We start from the raw sequence: 19012 nt of genomic DNA, 5'->3' as shown, positions 1-19012 counted from the left end.
CCAGATCCTCAGCTGGTGTAGCTCAGCATAGCCCCATTGAATTACACTGATTTGCACTAGTTTAGGATCTGGCCCTGTGGGCCCCTGCATGGCACACAAGGTGAGACAGAGAAGGTATACACAGCCCTTTTCACTTGCACAGGCAGGTTCCTGGCATTTGAGTCCCTTGAGCATGATTCTCCACTGCCCCTGGAATCGTAATTTACAAAATGGACATAAGATGCCACACTGCGGAGCGGCTGGATTTCATACCCACTCTGGTCAGGCATAAGTGAAAGAACAAGGCTTATGGCAGTTGAGAATCGCTGCCATAAAATAGAAGGGGCGTGGCCATGTGGATTAGGGGAGTCATCGCTGTCCTGCCTGCCAAGCATCTTGCTAGTGACATGGGGTGGTGGTGAGCATGCCCTGCAAACTTTCCGAGGCTGTGGTAGCTGCCACTCCTTTGCATGCTTTCCCCTGGCAGTGTGGAGGCCTGCCCCCCGGCAAGAAGAGTGCCGTCAGCTACTGCCATCTTGGGCACAGCTCCATAGTCTCTCCAAGCCACCGGCGAGACCTGTGATGCAACAATGCTGAGCAGAATTGGCCTGATCGTCCGAGAGGCTTGGTGGCCAGTGAAGCTTTCTGGCTTGTGTCACAGACCATTCACCAGCCTCCTGAGGATGCTCTGGCTTGGCCATGTCAGGAAACCTGCAGGGGGAACCTTTCCATGCTTCCCAAAGAGCAGCCCTCAGGAGTCCTCTCTGACCGCAGAGCCTTTGGGAACTGCAGCGATTCTTGGTGCTGGCCTGCTCTCTGCTGGAAATGCTCAGGCTTGTTTCATAACTACGACTGGAACAACAAAGGGACGCAATGCTAATGAAAAGCAGATGTGGCATGCAATCATCCTCGACAATGGGACTGTGCCATGCTTTGCTTGCTTGGCTTGTATTTTTTTTTATTAAGTTGGTGGCTGGATTGCTTCCCGTGGGGGCTCTGGGCCCCTCTTTGGGAGGTGGAGAAGAGGCTGTTAGTTTATTGGCTGGACCCTTGGTAAAGGAGAAGATCATGGCTCTTTTGGCTTGGTGTTAGACTGTTCTAAACAATTCAGAGAAGGGATGCACTGATCTGATTTTCTGAAGCTGCAGCCACAGAGGGCTTAGGCTGGAGATACTCTGCCGGGCTCCTCCACGCTGCCTACTTAAGAGTGAGTTTGAACAGTGAAACTAAACCCTCTCCACAGCTGAGCTGTCCAGTCCGATTAGAGAACAGCCTCCCCTTTGTCTGATGGAACAGTGCGTCCAGTACATGGGCCAACCACGGTGCCCCTTGCTGGGTTGTTACTCAGCTCTTGGCTTCCATGGGAGTTTGTCTATGAGGGTTGAGTGCCAGAGAGCTGCCTCCTGCAGCAAAACCCACAGGAGAGGGCTCAGGTCCCTGACTGAGCCGTTCGGGGCAGGGTTTGCCGCCCCAGTGGAATGATCTGCAGGGCCCATCTCAAAATTGTATTGATCCCCCAATATGTGCCATCCCCATAGAGATCTGGTACCACCTCACTCGCTCTGTGCCCCTGGCATTGACCCCCCCGTTTTCTGTCAGCATGGCTCCAATAGAGTTCCCATGGATACCACTTGACGGTTCCTGTCTCTGGGACTCTATCTTAATGGGGTCCCCAATTCGGAGGGAACTCCGTGGATCAGGGAATACAGTCTCCATGGGGCTAATAGAGGGGCCAACATGCCTCTCCTTCCCCCATGGCCATCTTCTCTAAGGCAGGGCTGCCCATTCCCTACTCCCAGCCTCCCCAGTCCTGACTCCTCTCCTAGAAAGCTTTTTTTGGGGTCTTGGGGAGGCATGGTGCTGCGATGCCATTCGTTCCCCATTCACATGGAAGAGGGGAGATCTCGGCACAGAGGGATGCCTTCCCATCTGGCCTTGAGGGCACAATCTGGCCCTGAATAAGGACCTCCCTATGCAGGGAATGGCAAAGTTATGTTCATTGAGTCTGGAATCCATCCCTCGTCTGGATCAGAAGGAGACTGCCGTGCCTTGACAACATGCACGCACACACTGCTGCTGTATAATGGAGAGGAAAGCTACAGTACAAGCCAATGAGACGAGACCTCCCAAGGAGGATACACGAGTTTTGATTAAGGAGCTGAGATACAAGGGACAGAAACTGACCTTTGGGGAGGAGCTGAACCAACATGGGGCAAATTCTCCTTGCAGGTGGCCACTGAAGTCAGTGTAATGAGAGGACAATTTGTATGGTAATTTGTAAACTTTTTATTAGCCTTACAGATGTTTTGTTAGAAGTAACTAGCAGAGGGCAAGTCCGGAAAGATTTTGTGAAGCTGGTGTTTAGAGCAGGTGAGAACATGTTTCCATGTGTTGTTGGCAGCAATTTGCTACTCCGTTCTCTGCTTCCTTCAAGCAAGCACCTTAGCAATACAATGGGTATTTGCAAACTGCAATTTAAACTAGGGACCAGCTCCTTAGCTTCAGTGGAGATGCTCTGATTTATACCAGTTGAGGATCTGGCTCAGGGAAATCTAACAAAAACCTTCCACTGTTTTTAAGGTGCGTTTTATGGTTGACCCCCTGACTCTAAAATCTTCCTGCCCCAAACTTGCAACAGAACATGTTACAGGACAACGAATGGGGAAAATCACCTGAATTTTAATTAAACTTTAGATCTGACCTTTGGCCTAGTGTGTAAAGAATTTCATCTTATTTCTGAACCTCTTAATCAACAAACCTACCCAGGTAAGTAAATGTTTGTAAAGAAGTGTTAGGTTTATAATTTACACTAGACCTGTTTCTCAGATAGCTTAGTCTTACTTAGGAATAAAACATGACAACAGAATGATTTGTAAGGAGGTGAAGACTTATCTCTGCATCTTGTTTGCTCATCATGAGTCAGCTATCTATCTTTAGAGAATCAGAACAGAAGATGTGGACTGATTGTTCGTTCCTGCATCATGGATGTATACAAGCACATGATTGGTGCAGCACTGGGATACACATCGTTGTTGTTGTAAGACAGAACCTGAGAAGTCAGTCTTCTTTACCCTATATTCTTTCCACACTTCATCAGTAAGATGGTTCTCCCGCTTGGAGGAGTGATCTGCCAGATGAGTTTAGATATGCTATACTTGAGTAAAGTATTCATTAGAGAGTTCCAAAAGATGTAAGGAAATGTTTAGTGAAACTAGAGCTGATTGGAAAAAGTTTGTTCACTCCATGGAAAAATTGGACAAAAACAAAGAACCTTCTGTTTTTGTTGAAAACTGAACATTTAGTTTTGGATGAAAACTAAAAAAAATTTTGGCTTTTCCATTTTCTGCCAAAAGTTGAATAATTTTAAGGAAAGTGTATGCTGTCCATGAAAATGTTCATGTAATAAAGATCCAATTTTCCACTGGGAGTAAAAAGAGTTCTGATGGAAAATTTGTGGATGAGCCCTAAGTGGAGGTTTGATTGTCTGAATGGAATGGCACGGGGGGACATAAAATCACTCTAGATGCATAAGGATATAGGCGAGCGAGGGAGCTGGGGCATTGAAATGTAACCAGGGTGAACATCCAGCACTACAATACAAATGATCTGGAAATAAAGTTTGGAATAGATATTAAGCCCATCTGCCCCACTTATTGAGGGGGCTAGGAAGAACCTTGTTCTATGGGCAGATTGTTAAATTGCTGATGGCAGGTTATTTGTGTATTTTCCTCAGAAGCATCTGGCCACCAGTGTTGGAGACAGACCGGACTATGTGGTCTGCTGGTCTGATCCAGCCCGGCAATCATCATGTTCCTACAGGTAGGTCTTTTGCATTAATGAGATTAGGATCCTTTAGAGCTAGTCATCATTGTTTGAAAAATGTTCTTTTTTTCATTGGAAAATGGCCTTTGAGAAAGTGGAGGCTGGCTCTTCTGAGAACGGGTCCCAGGAGTTGGCAGACGCTGCCTGGAGGAATTCTGCCCAGATACAGGGCCATCCCTCGGTGGGTGCGGGGCCTGGGGCAGAAGTAACGGATTCGTCTCTTCCAGGACTGACCGCGCTGGCCAATCACTCCGGCTCATGGGGCCCCCCAAAGCATGGTCTCCCCGATTCGCCCTGCCCAAGGGACAGCTCTGTGAGCTGGCAAGGGACTGAAAGTGGATGGACCCCATAGTTGTACAGAACCCCTCTCCTTCCTTGGCCATCTTGCTCCTCAGCTCTGGAGACTGAAGTCTTCTATTCACCCTGGACAGCAGCAACAAGAAGTTAACCCCCATGGCCACACCAGTGCACCCCAACCCTGTTCGGCAGGGATCGCTTTAAGGTGAAAGGGAAGTTCGGTTTTCATGGTTCATTCGGCTTTTGGCTTTTCTCTTAAGACTGGCAACAGGTAGGCGAACTAATGCCAAATAAAGTTGTGGTTCTTATGACATGAATTGGATGCCTTTCACAAGGCGGCCACTCCTTGTAGGGTAACCATTTTGAATCCCTAGCATCTTGGCTGGATTAGAACTGAGGAAATCTCCTTATCTCATTACCAGTCCCCCAAGCCTTCCAGCCTAGTTCGAGATTTAAACCTCATGTGCCATTTACTGCCATTTGGCAACATGAAAGGTCATTGGAATTTCTCCTAATTTTATCTCCTTACCACCCAATAACTTGGCTGTCACTTTGAGAGGGCACCATGTTTGTCTGACAAAGGATTCTAGCGCTTTTGAAATTAATGGGACTGCTCCCATGCAAAAGATTATGTATGTGCAGGATCAAGGCCTGAATCTGCAACATGCTCATTTGCATCAAATAAATCCTTAATATTTTGCATGTCTATGAAGCAGTTTCAGCCTGCCTCCTAAACTGATAAGAATTCTGTCTACTGTTAGTTCCTTTGTATAATCGCACAGGATTTTGAACCAAAGTGTTGTCATTTGACTGATAAAATGCCTGAAGTCCAGAGGTCAGGTATTTCTGGAATGTGCACATGTTCACACACTCTGATATGATCCTGCACTCTGGCTTCACACCTGATGATGGGTGCTGGGAAATCCCTTCAGGAGCTTTCATTTTCTTCTTGAGTTTCCCTTTGCTTCCTCATTGCTCAAAATCTCATAATGGAAAGTTCACATGGATGTCCCACAGGTCGCTTTTGACCACATGTCAGCTCTGGGCTACAACTGAATGCAATCCAACCGAAATCAGAGCAGGCTGCGGCAGGTTGCTCTAATCCATAGAAAGACTCCCACTGGGAATTGGATCAGACTATATAGGGGATTTGTCCAAAAATCAAAAGGTTCTGGATTTTGGTGGGAAGACACTGCAATTCAGTTTTAAATGGCTCTGTATTATCCTGTGTTAGCTTTGACGGGTGTTGACAATCACTCCTGTGTTACTACGTCTTCTCTTGTTGTTATTATTAGTGGCTAGGATTACTACTGCTGCCCAGTGGGGGAAAATCCCTCCCTTGACAGATGGCTCACAAAAACAGGGGAAGTTTTAGCCATGGGCAAATGACTAGCCTTAAGAACGATGTACATGACAGATATCTCAGCACATGGCTACTTTTCATCACGCAGGCTGAAGCTGTGTGAAAGAGCGCAAGTTCCATTGAGAGTGTACAGGTCAAATTTAGCTGAAGCATAAGTGACCGTCTCTCTATTGACTTCAGTGGAATTATACTATTGGCTCTGTATTTAGCTACAGGAAGCACAGAATAGTAGCATTTACTACAAGGCCTTTTTATTTGGTTTCTATCCACGCTATGATCCCATCAACTCCTACGCATGTAAGGCCAAGACCACAAAGAAGATCGTGCTGAGGCTTGAGTGTGTGGAGCCCAAATGCAGGTCCAAGAGAATGCTGGCCATTAAGAGGTGCAAGCATTTTGAGCTAGGAGATGACAAGAAGAGAAAGGGCCAGGTGATCCAGTTCTAAACTCAATCTTGTTCATTGTTATGTAATCCATTAAAGTATGTGGAAGGAAAAAAACAAACCTCTTTGGTGAGATTAAAATCTAGCACTGAGGCCCCCCACCTCTCAGGCTTCAGAGCCGAGCTCCAGGCTGAGCCGCAGTCTCTACGCAGCTCCTTTTAGCACTGCGGAGTGAGCCTTGCAAGCCCAAAGCTGTCAACCCGGCTGTAGAGACTTGTCGTTGCTCACTATATAGATGTACCCTTCGAGGCCCTGGCCAAGGGACCTTGGGCTGTATGGGTGCTGTGCATGAGAAGAGTCAGTCCCTGCCCGAAAGAGCTATCTGAATAGACAAGACAGACAACGGAAGTATTATTGTTCCTATTTTACACACGGGAAAGCAAGGCCCTGAGGAATCGAGTAACTTGCCCAACATCAGCTAGCCTGGTGCAAAGTTGGAGTCCTAGCCCAGTGTCTTAATCACAAGACCATCTCTCCTCTCTGGGTCTCACTGCAGATATAATACAGGAGGGGAGGGTTTGGCAAGGGAAGTCCACTTAGGTATTTACTTGCCCCACTTTTGTATGAGGTGGGGAGGGGAGGAATATTTCCAAGGGAAGTAATGGACCAAATCTTTTTCTTGTTCCTATCTAAAAGTTAACAAAGTAAAATACAACAGGTAAGAGCTAGCAGAGCACTGCAGCCTCTTCCTTGGGAGGGATGTGCCCGTGGATGACTGGGACTAAAGCGATAGCAAACTCCTGTGTGTGGGTGTGAAGCTGGTGTCCAATGCATAGATAATTATTGTTGTGTTTATGCAGTAAGGTAGCTAGGAGCCTGCGGGGAAGGACAAGGAGATGACGGCCAAGGAGTGGAAGGAATGACGCACCAGGAATGTTCAGGTGTTTGGACACACGGGATCTGTGTGGGTTTCCGCTAGCCGTAGACAGGCATGCTGCTAAATGTCTTGCTGTGAGAGTGGAGTTTTTCAGCACCTGTGAATGGACACGCTGCACTGAGCCAGGGTGTCCGGTTCATCTTGTGCTCACCAAGTGGAGGTTAGATAATTGTGGCTTCCCTGGACTTGATGCTGCTCCTGCTCTTTCCATTGCGCTGCCCCATTAGCACGTCAAAGCCAAGGGAGTGACTCCTCCTGAGCGATAGCAACTTAGATTAGATAAGGTTTGACATGCGGACCTGGTGACAGGGTGTCTTTCTTGTTTTGTGACAGATTCCCATCATGCAGCTGCCTCCACAGCCCAGGTGGGTTGTACCTGGACCTTCTTCCTTGCAGGTTGGGGAGGCAGGCAGAACTAGCCACACTTTCAGTAACTTCAAATGGAGTATTGGTGCCCTTTTGGAACAGGTCAGCTCTACGTCCAATGCTGAAACTTGAGCCATGCCATTGTGGCCATGGCCAGAACTAGCACCATAAGGATCTGTGTTACTGTAATGCTCATCTGTTCAATACCAATAGCACCCTTTGCACTTGAGTTTCTTCATTATGGTTCCCGTCACCCATTCGTTTAAGCAAGTCTCTTCTTAGCTGGCTATCCCTTAGCTTCCTCTTCCGCAATACCATTTCCACTTCTATGCTGAAGCCCCTGGTATTATGGGGCATGTAGTCCAATGTGTGCTGTTCACACTACACCACTTACAACTCCTTGGGGTCCTCCGTACTGTAGAAGCTGCAGCTTCAAATCATTATTAGCCAGTACACAGTGGGCTATTGACTTCACTTGTCTGATATCATCAGGCCTTATTCTCTTCTCACGTTGGGGTAAATTGGGAGTCACTATCAGTGGAACTAGTCAATGGAATTCTCCTGGCATAAACGTAGCATAAGTGAGAGCAGAATCAGCCCCTTTCTGGTGACTCAGTACCTACAGTACCTGGGGGGTTGCTACAGCTCTGCATGGTTTTATTATCTGAGCAGGCAAAAGGATTTCACTACGAAGACATCCAGGGTTGAATTCTCTGGCATAACCTCACTGAAATCAATGCATCAGATTCAGCCCACATCCACAAATTTAACCCATCTGGCCTGACAGATGTTGTTTCTGAGCAGGCTTCACTGTATCGGATAAAATCCTCTCTGTACAATGGGCTAAATTCTGCACAGACTTATGCCCCCCACAAGCCCCACTGGAGTCCACGGCCAGACTCTCCTCTCACTTACACCAGTTTGATGCTGGTGTAACACTGCTGATTTCATTGGAATTACTCCTGACTTACACAGGTGTGAGAGAGACCCTTGATTTCAATGGGATTTGTACAGGATGTCAGTTGGTGCAGACTTGAGCTCAAGATCTGTAGTGCTGACAGCTTATCTCGATCCTGACTTCATGAACTGCCACGATCTTTTCCCTTCACGTGGAGGCTCCATCCCCCTCAGTGGGTGCAGAATTCTTCAGCAAGAGAAGATGTTTACCCAGTCCAAGGAGGCTGTTCACACATTTACAAAACAAATGTGGTGCACGGTCACCTTTAGTTCTCTGGTCAGGCTCTAAAGGGTTAAGTCAAAGGAATTGAATTGTGTTGAAAATGAAGTGGGGAGTATTTGACATCCATGAGCGAGATCTTTTCTGTCAATTGGAAGGACTAAGGGCCTCCTGGGATCTTTTCTGTTGTCTTCAATGGGCAGGCACTCAAGGCCAAGGAGTTGCACTAGTGTAAGTGAGAGCAGAATCTAAACGTAACGTGTGTGTGCCCCTCTGAGCCTGTCTCTTCCCACCCCAGCTACACAATCTGGCTCTTGAACTCAAGCAGTAAAAAGTGTAGAACTCCCCGGTGTCAGCCAAGACGGAGGTTAGCACTCCAGAAGGTGCTACGTTGCCAGTGGATCACTCGTCTGGCTAGTTGTTATCCGCAGGAAATGCTCAGATGGGTACTGGCTTCTTTTTGAAATTGTGTTTAGCTGTTTCTTACTTGTATTAGTCGTGCCTAGAAGCCTAAGTCAGTGGCCTTGTGCCTAGTACATTGGACTTGGAATCGAGGCTCTATTCCTACGTCTGCAACTGGCCTGCTGGGTGACCTAGAGCAAGCCACCTCGCCGCTCTGTGCCTCAGTTTCCCTATATGTAAAATGGGGCTAATGATACCTATCTCCTTTTCTAAAGTGCTTTGAGATCCACTGATGAAAAACCCTATATAAGAGGTAGGTGGTGGTGTCATTTAAATGAAGGTTGCGGCTCTCTAGTGCTAGAGAATGTGCTATTATTTAACACTCCAACCCCTGCAGCCTAAAAGAGAGGGATGGGGCTCGGTTCTGATCTTATTTCCACCACTGTAAAGGCAGAGTAGTTCCACTGGGCTCAGAAGAGTTTTACTCCACACTTACACCAGGGTAACTGAATGGTTAGTGAGAGTCGGGCCCAGAGCCTAACACAGGCCTGGGAATCAGAAACTTCTAGATGCTGTTTTTTCGTTCTCATAGTGACTTCCATTGTGTCCTTGAGCAAGTCACTCAACCTGTCTTCCCTTGGTTTCCCCCTCTCTGTCATGAGGATGATGATATTTCCCCACCTTGGAAGCATTCTGAGGATTAATTACGGCAGATGGTGTTTGTCAGTTGTTATCTATATGTACTAAAACAGTGTTTGGTCCACATTCCAGGCTAATGACTGTAGCACTCCTCTAGGCAAGTAAACACACTTGAAAGTCTAGCACCTGCTCAGAGCCAGTTCTCCAGAATGCTGCACAGACAGGGCCCTGTGCCTGATGTGATTGTGTGGACATATAATTCCCTTGGTTTTTCAGCTTGGGTAATTGACCAACAGAATCTAAGGTTTCATTTAATCAAAATAGTGTCCATCCTTTCTGGGTGGGAAGGTAACCTTCCATGAGTAAAGCAATGCACTGGCATCTACCTGAGTCTGTAGATTGCCCAAAACAATAGTTCGGAGTGAGGGAGTTGTTAACTCTGAAACCTAATGGTGACTGTTTAAATGTCCAGTATTGTTCAGCAGGCTCATCAAGCTAAAGTACATTACTGTTGCACTGAGTGGCAGGTATTGGGATAGGATGCAGCAGGCAGCTAGCTGCTCTCAAGATTTGCCAGGGAGGGGAATGAGGAATTCAAACTCCCCCATCACCTCCACCCTCCCTAATGCCAAAAGCCTCAACTTCCTCCCAGGGGCCAAAATCCAATGTGAATTCCTTGCTTTCCTGAGTTCTGAAACTCCAACTGTTCCCTACCCTCTTTGTCAAAACTTCCAGCTCCCCCCACAACAACTTGTCCCATGCAGATATGTGTCTCAGCACATCAACCATGGCACAGAGTAAAATGAATTAAATTCAAAAATAGAGTGCAAAGGATAGTGCCTCAGCTGTGCAGGGCAAAGGCGGTGGAAGGGGGATGGTGGTGTGTAATTCAGGGGTCTCTCCTTGCAGGCCAGTGTGCCAACACAGTACACAGGCCCTTTCATAAAGATAAGATCCAGTGGGCAAAACGTTTGATCCAATGCCCAGTGTAGTCAATGGGAGTCTTTCTAATAACGTCAGTGAATAATGGATTGGACTCTATAGTCTGTCCTCTGTTACATGCATGTAAGCAATGCCACTGATTTCAATAGGGCTGCACCCAGGCAGCAGAGCAGGGTTTAGCCTAGTGAGCATAAACAGCCCAATTCTGGTTTCCCTTCATTTTTCTACCATGAGAAACTCTGCTTTGAACAACAAATGGTTCATGTGTACACATCACATCAGCATTGCACACAGGCGGCCTAAATCAGACCTCGTTTATACGGATCTTATCTGCAACGTGTATTAGGAATGGAGCACGACTGCCGACCCTGCAGGCAAAGTGCTGTGCAGAGAGATGTGTGGAACAATGAACCATTAGCCCAAACCGCTTCTTTTATATCCTTGGGGGCAACAGCTTTAGGAAGAAAACACTGGAGACATAGAGCGCTGTACCCCTTAAAAGCAGCCATTTATTGCCACACACTGAACAAACCAAAAATGAGCCAAAACTGGCTGGACTATCCCCTAATAATCTAACTCAGTTGCCATAGCAACAACAACGTTCTATTACCATGACAACCAAATACACAACATATTCCTCCCCCTGAATAAGAACAGCCCCTAAATAAAACAAAACACTAAACTAGAGAAGGAGGGTAGACTGCCTCCGTTCCCGGCTAAACCCCGGGGATTATTTTGCCCCATAACCATGGGTTTGCCCTGGCTAAAGATCCAGCCATTGAGGAGGCCTTCTGTCTCTAGGTGGATTACGGCGGACTTCTGGTGGTGTTGCTCCCAAAAGTGTCTTGGGCGCAGGCCTGACAATGGGCTCAGGGTTCGTAGGCGAATGCGTGAGGATGTGGTATCAGCTCGTTCCAGGCAGGGGGGTATCTCTGCTGCCGGCAGTAATGGAGGGGGAAAGTCAGGAACAGGTGACTCTTGATTCGGTGTCTCGCCAGAAGCGATGAAGTCAGGCAACTCAACTGAAGATGTGTCCTGAGGACTGGTCTGACCTGGCAGCAGCTGATCTACATGTCGCCGCCAGGTGAGATCCTCTGCAGTCCGAACTGTGTCGGAAACAGGCCCTGTTTGAGCGATGACAGTGGCCAGTCCCATGGGTGTAGGGGTGCCCACTGGGGTGCGTTCCTCACACCTTGACATGACATACAAGCTCTTGCCTTCTCTTTAATAGCACTGTCCAATCCAGGCCACCAAAAATAGCTTTGTGCAATTTTCTTCATGCGCACTATTCCACAGTGACCAGAATGTAGCTGTTCTAACATCTGTGATCTCAGTGGCGGTGGGATAATGACACGTTTCCCCCACAACAAACAACCAGATTGGATCGATAACTCCGTCCTCCTGGACATGTAGGTAACAAGGTCGGGTGAGACTGGAGAGGTTCGTCGAGATGTTCCATGCATCACCAGGTCCATAACTTGGGACAATACGGGGTCAACTCGAGTTGCCGCCTTTACCCGAGTAGCGGTGATGGATGTATTCTCTATCTGTCCAAAGTAAAATTTCCTTTTGGGCAATATCTTGACATCTGACTGGCAAAGGTAGCCTTGAGAGACCATCCGCATTGCTATGCAGAGTGGATTTCCGATATTTCATTTCATATGTGTGCACGGAAAGCAACAATGCCCAACGTTGCATACGACTAGCAGCTAATGGGGGAATGCCTGTGTGAGGTCCAAAAATTGAAGTCAGAGGTCAATGGTCTGTAAGAAGAGTAAACTTCTGTCCGAACAGGTACTGATGAAACTTCCAAATTCTGAAAATGATTCCCAATGCCTCATGTTCGATTTGGGCATAGTTAGTTTCTGCTTTGCTTAGAGTGCGTGAAGCAAAAGCAATAGGTCTCTCTTCTCCCGAAGGCATAATGTGTGACACGACCGCTCCCACTCCATTGGGGAGGTATCGCAGGCCAACTGTAGGAGTAATGCTGGATCAAAGTGCATCAGAACTTCAGAATTTAGCAATGCATCCTTAGCTTTGTTAAATGCAACATCACAGGCTTCAGTCCACTTCCAGGCCTTGTTCTGCCCAAAGAGTTCGTGAAGTGGTTTTAGCAGTGTGGCTAACTGTGAGATGAACTTTCCATAATAGTTTAATAGTCCTAGAAACGAGCGAAGCTGACTAACATTTCAAGGAGGGGGAGCCTCCACAATAGCCTTGCAGGGGCCTTACGAAGACCTGTAGCATCAATGATGTGTCCCAAATATTCAAGAGAGGGCTGGAAGAATTCACACTTGTCTTTGCAGACTCGTGGGCTATACTCTTCCAGTCTTTGAAGGGTCGCCTCTAAATTCTTTAGGTGATCCTCCTCATTCCTTCCAGTGACCAGGATGTCATCCAGATAGCACTGGACTCCTGGCAAGCCACACAAGATCTGATCCATAGCCCTCTGGAACAGGGCGGGAGCAGTCGTTATTCCGAAGGGTAAGATGACAGTATCAATAAAGCCCCTTATACGTCACAATAGTAAACAGCTCTTGGGACTTTTCATCGATGTGCATCTGTAAATACACTTGACTCAGATCAATCTTACTGAACTTTTGTCCCCCAGCCAGGCCTGTGAAGAGGTCATCGATGCGGGGAAGCGGGTATTGCTCTGCACACAACTCTGGGTTGACAGTGACTTTAAAATCACCTCAAATCCGGAGGAAGCCATCTTTCTTCACTATTGGAACGACAGGAATTGCCCATGGGCTATGGGTAACTGGTACTAGGACTCCATTTGTGACCAATCTGCTTCAACCTTTGACCTGATGACATATGGCACAGTTCTGGCTTTCAGATATTTTGGTTGACTGTCAGGTTTAATGTTCAATGTCACAGTGATTCCCTTCATACTTCCCAGATTCTTTCCAAAAACAGCAACGTTTCCTTAGTATAGCAGGCAGACTGGTTTCTTCTTTAGTCATTCGGTGCACTTCTGCCCAGTTCAGCTGGATCTTCCTAAGCCAAGACCTACCTTTTATTTGGCTTCTGAGCCTCCTGACCATGGTTCAAGTCTTCCTCTACACCCATGAAAGCTAGACACTTACAGTGGGGCCTTGGGCCCCAACAAGGACTCCTAAGCCCTTCTGTAATACCAGTAGTAACTATTATATCAAAGCTGTGATATCTGTGTCATCACTTGACTCCAAGAGCTGCGGGTCTTAAGGGGAAAAAAACCCCCACAGCATGAGACTGGTGCTAAAACCCTGCGAATTGCCATGATACGCCTGCACCTCATCCACAGAGCCAGGGCTGTTTAGCCTCGCCCAGCCTTCCCTCTGCTGCGTGTGTCTGGCCATAGTATTCCCAGCAGGAGATCCAGCATCCTGCTTCCTGGGTCCAGGCCCTCCTCTCCCATTGACCTCCAGTAGAGATGAGGATACTCAGCAGACCACAGGAGGCAGCTCTCAGGACCAAGCCCTATATACACCTACACCTAATACTCAAGGTAGGGTGACCAGAGAGCAAATATGAAAAATCAGGACGGGGGTGGAGGTAATAGGAGCCTATATAAGAAGACCACCCAAAAATCTGGACTGTCCCTATAAAATTGGGACATCTGGTCACCCTAATTCAAGGGGCCACGTTTGCAGGGTCAAATGTCTCTGTTTTCAGTGCCTGGTAACGTTCGTGATGGGTGTAGAGGGCTGTCTTGTTCTGGATTGCCTGAATCCTAAGTGTGTGTGTGTGTGTGTGTGTGTGTGTGTCTTTAAAGCCCAGTTTGGGAGGAGATGCTGTTTGACAGTGAGAGAGACCACGGAAGCTGACCCCAAACATGCATAGGTATTTTTGGCTCCCCTGCAAAGTCCTGCTGCCCCACTAGTGTTCCCAGGGGGAAGTGCAAGCCAAAAGGAGCCGGTGCTGGAGGAGGTTAATTCCCAGGCAGGGTTCAGAGATGGCTCATGGAGGCACTCCCAGCAGGCAGTTAACTGTGCAGCTGAGCCTATTTAAGTGTAACACTTTAGAGGAAAAGAGTGCTACTCTCCTATGAGAATAAGGTAAGGGCTGCTGACCACAGGGCAGAGAGGGCTGGCGTGACCTAGGAGCTCCTCTGGATTGGATTGCACCTGTTGGCTTTCCTTTTTGCAGCACTGCCTGGAATGAATGTTCAGCTAGAGACTTTTACCAAGGGGGTGCCTGTTCAAGTTAAACCAGAGTCCTTGCATTACATCCCATCTGAAGAAAGGGTGATTTAGGTTCAAACCTGAGCCTCTTAAACCCTGTCATTCCCTACCCAATCCCACTGGCCTTGCAGTGGGATAATAGCTAGCTATTGATACTGTCTTTAACGGCCAGTATTGGTGCTGACTGGGTCAGTGCTTTTCTTCTCGTTCATGGGAAACATTTCTGGATCTCGTAGTCTCTGCAACTCGCTCATGGGCTGAAGAGAGACTGAACCCTTACTTTTCCTTTACGGAAGGAAGATCTGTCTGTGTGAGGCAGCAATGAGCAAGTGAGCTGGGTGAGTTCCGTGGGTAGTAGTTAGATCCAAGCTGCAGGCCTGGGAAAGTAGCTCAACAATAAAAACGTAAACTTGGGCAAAAAGCAGAGTGTGCTGACAGGTAGTGTGAGTGGGTAATGGTGAGCTGGGAAGGAAAGCCAGGAGACGGGAGTGTAACGTAACCAGGGATAAAATAAGAACAGATCAGAATCTTCCCCTACAACTTGAACTGAATTTTCAAAAGTTTGAAAAAGTTTAATTTAGCTTCCACCCTCTCCCCCTCTCCCAAAAATCATTTTCCTGGCTCTTCACTTTATTGCTTTGATCTAGCTCAGCATATTGGAAGCCTCAAAATACAGCAAGACAGCCTATTTCTCCCCAACTTCCTGGCTGATTAGGAGTACCAAAAACACTGATTCTCAGAAGACAACTTTATCCTCTGTTGACTTCCTGGCCAGGTTTGCCTACCCAAGGGGTCTGGCTAGTTTGGAGAAGCTGCCGCACAAGAGTCAAACTTCTCTGCTTTGCTGAATCAATTGTAAATTCCGAACCTTCTGTAAACCATCCATCCCTAGTTCTAATTTGCAAGCTCAGATTGTGTTTGGAGGCTGGAGAGAGTCCAGGTTTCCTTCTCCTTGCTACAATGAATCATTCAGCCTTCAGAGCAGCCTAGCCTTGGCTCTTGGGAATTTTAGCATCGTTTCCATTGTGCATGGAGGAACAGTGGAACTATATTTAACCCTGTTCCCCTTCAGCCTTCTACAGCTTTAGCACAATTGCTTGTTTATAATCCGAGATATAAAAAATGGGGAAAAATCCTGAAGCCATTATGCAGGCGAAATTGGCGTCAAAGTCCATGGATTCTGAAGGACTGCCTCTCCAGTTAAGTCCATCTCCTGTCCCTTCCACTCAGGCAGGTCGTCTTCTCCCTTATAGATCCACTCTGCCTAGCCCTGCTGTCCAAAAGCTCGCTCTTGGTGTACTCAATACAACACATGAGCAGTATCTTCCCCTCTGAGGTTGCATAATATATCCAGAAAAATAAAATCACCAGAGAGAGGTTGTATTTAATTTGCAGTTCCAAAGCTGCATCACTTCCCCTTCAATAGCTAATATCTCTGCTGCTGTCTGTCACTTAAGGACCTCTTATCAAAATAGTGGTTTCCTTTCTGAGTGCAATTTCCACACACATTTCTCTACCCCCAGTTCAGCTATGGGTGCAAATCTGGTTCTTTCCACCTCTAATTACCTGCCCGTGGGGGCAAATCAGGATAAGTAGAGATGCAAGTACTGTGATTTGCACCTGCAATTCATTTTTGCTGGTGTAAACTCCCCCCAAACGGCCCTTTGGAAATGTTAACCCCTAGCACCCCATTCTCTTGCTTGGCTCTGTCTTGATTCCTTTTTCATCTGGATAATATAACTTAGCACCTGGCTAGCTGTGGCCTTGTGGCATGCCAGGCCTGTGGGAGCACGGTGTAACTCAAGCTGCCAAGCATGTGTTTTTCAGCTGGTTCCTTCCCATTCATTTTGAAGTGGGTGTGTTTGAGTTAATGAAGGAGACTGAGTATAACACAAACACAGAGGGCCATTCCAAGTCTCCACCCTAGATGCCTCTCCATAACTGATCCTTTAAAAAAGAAACCAACCCACACAGATGACATGCTTGTTGGATCTCACCAGGGTTCTATCAAAGGAGAGTGTCAGGGGAACCTTTAACAATTCCAAGAACAGTCACTTTTCCGAACAGCAACACAACAAAAGAGTTTCCAGTCAATTTTGCAGAGGAATCGGTCCAGTTTCTTTTTCAGTTTTCCCTGGGGGTTTGTTAGGAGTGATCAGGAATGTCATCCTCCACTAGCATGGAAATTCTGAATGTGTCCAGGGATGCAGGAGGTGGGGGAGATGAGATAGGTTTCTCTGACTCCTGGAGGAGCTCCAGATTAGAGGGAGGGTGTATGGAGAAAAGAGAGAGATCATTATTAGCAAAGAGGGGGATGCTGGGGGAAAAGGTCCTGGAGCTGGGAGCAGAGGGTGGAGCTGATTGAGGAGTGGAGGGAGGCAGGGATCCTACACCGGGAATATTAGAAGGTGGTGGGGATCCTAGCTGGGGAAGGAGTGGAATAATAGAGTGGAGGCGGGGTTGGATCCTGGCAGATGTAATTTACTTGTTGCCCCCCAAAACATTCCCAAAGAGGCTTGCCCCACAGCAGTGGGCCTGATCATCACAGAGGATGGGACGAACTCTGTAACTGCTGGGGATCATGGCACAAAGGCTGAGTAAGTAACAAGAAGGACTGAGAAGGGGATAGATTAGCTAAGACGACCTCATGGAGGAAAGAGCCTCAGATACAATCCAAGCAAGCTGCTCTGTAATGGGGTGGCAGGTGCTTTGTGCCGTCTATTCTCATGGATAAACTGTTTCCACCACTAGCTGGATGGCTGACGATGGGTGTCAGCAACAGGTTGACTCTCTACCCTAGACAGAGCTTTGCTCTCCAAGGGTACATTTGCCTGCCCCTGTAGAGACTGGATAATCCATCCACGGGCCTGTTTACCACAGGGTTCTAGTACATACTAACAGACACAGTTCATTGCTAATGGATGCTTCTAGCCAGACTCTCTGCCAACGAATTAGGGCCTGATCCTGTGAAGTGCAGACCACCTTCAGCTCCTATTGAAATCAATAGGTGTTTGAGGGCAGTCAGCCCCATGCAGGATTGGGCCCTTTAAACTTCCCCATGGGGGGCCACCGAACATTTGCAGCACTTGCCCCAGTAGCACTGTGCAGCGTTCTAATCGCCCGGCCTCTGGATTTCCCTTGCCTGCTGGCCAGAGCTGGCACAGCGCCCAGGGGGCGTCTCCTTTTGGCACCGGTTCCCTGTGCACAGAATACATTAATTCTTGTTTATCAAATCAGCGTGGGTTGATTTGTTACAACCTGGACACATTGAGACATGTTCTTCTGCCTTGGAATTGGCCCTTTCAAGGAGACATAAATAAGGTGCATGGCAGCATTGTGGGGAGGAAGGGGAGACACGCCCTGGAGAGATTAAATTCTGGAATGTGCCGACAACCCCAACAAGCACAATTTTGAAAAGCAGGGAAGCCAAAGGAAACAGCAGCGCCAGTTCTACTGTCCTCACACTGGGCAACCCCAGAAAAGCTGCATGCAAAGTAATGCTCTCTCTGCTGTGCGTCTGTGGTCTTTGCACCTCTCAGATGCCCTGCAAGCACCTGCTCGCCGGGCTCTTGCTCTGAAGCATGGCTACAGATCTGCTTGGGTCTACTCTCTCCAAGGAACACATAGGAATTGCTAATTGTTACCTTTCCACTTTATAATCTGCATCTTCCCAGCTCAGGGAGAGCCTGAATTCTATAGGCTGCAGTGACTGGCAATGCCAATAGCCTAGTATGAAGGGACACAGAGTACTCACCTCTTCTTCTGTACCGTGGGGCTGTATTTCCCTTTGTTTCTTTTCCTGAAGAGAGAGTTCATCGTGATTTCCCTGGTGCTAGCAGCTGCCTCAGTGCAAAATGCTGGCTGCCAGCTCCTTCCCCAGCTGGCTAAAGGAGATTGCTGCTAGATCCTGCAGGTACAGTGCACTTCTTGGAAAGGAAGGAACAGGGAAACTTGCAGCTGCCTCCAGTCCTGCTCTGTCACTACTCCAGGGGTGTGAGTTCTCCCACTAAACTGGGTAGGGCTCTCCCAGAGAAGGTGGTGCTTACCTACCACACATGTCACTGACACAGGCGGAGCTACATGCAGTTCCCCAGTCTGCTTTTGCCTGGAGCAGAAAAGAGGTTACTAAAAGTGATGATGAGCGATATAAATCTGTGCGTGTATGGCTGAAGGTCAGGGCTTACTACAGTCACTAGCAGGAATTAAGCATTCCAGTCTGTTGCCATCCTGTTGTTAACAGAGGCAGGGAATGACTATAGATCGAGCCCCCAGAATGTGCCTCGCAAACCAAGTGGAGATGAGAGCTGTGTAACTGATTATTTTTCAGTTTCCTGGCAATTCTGAAAAATTGGGAAAATATCCTTTGTTTGCCAGGAGCTGGGAATGGGCAACAGGGGATGGCTCACTTGATGATTACCTGTTCGTTCCCTCTGGGGCACCTGGCATTGGCCACTGTCGGAAGACAGGATGCTGGGCTAGAGGGCCCTTTGGTCTGACCCAGTCTGGCCGTTCTTAGCAAGTTGTAGGTTGAGTGAA

General features: G+C 47.7%; 1 protein-coding gene across 1 annotated transcript in view; it reads right to left on the bottom strand.

Annotated features, from left to right (window-relative positions):
* The window catches only part of PPL (periplakin), a 56122-nt gene extending 37644 nt beyond the window's left edge, over positions 1–18478 (bottom strand). The window contains exon 1 of the mRNA XM_074965548.1: positions 18231–18478. Within this exon, the coding sequence (XP_074821649.1) occupies positions 18231–18292 (62 nt within the window). The 5' untranslated portion in view covers positions 18293–18478. The remainder of the gene's footprint in view (positions 1–18230) is intronic.
* Positions 18479–19012: the final 534 nt, after the last annotated feature.

This window comes from Natator depressus, chromosome 10 (assembly GCF_965152275.1).
Source record: "Natator depressus isolate rNatDep1 chromosome 10, rNatDep2.hap1, whole genome shotgun sequence".
NCBI lineage: Eukaryota > Metazoa > Chordata > Testudines > Cheloniidae > Natator > Natator depressus.
This window is presented reverse-complemented; position numbering and strand designations above follow the sequence as displayed.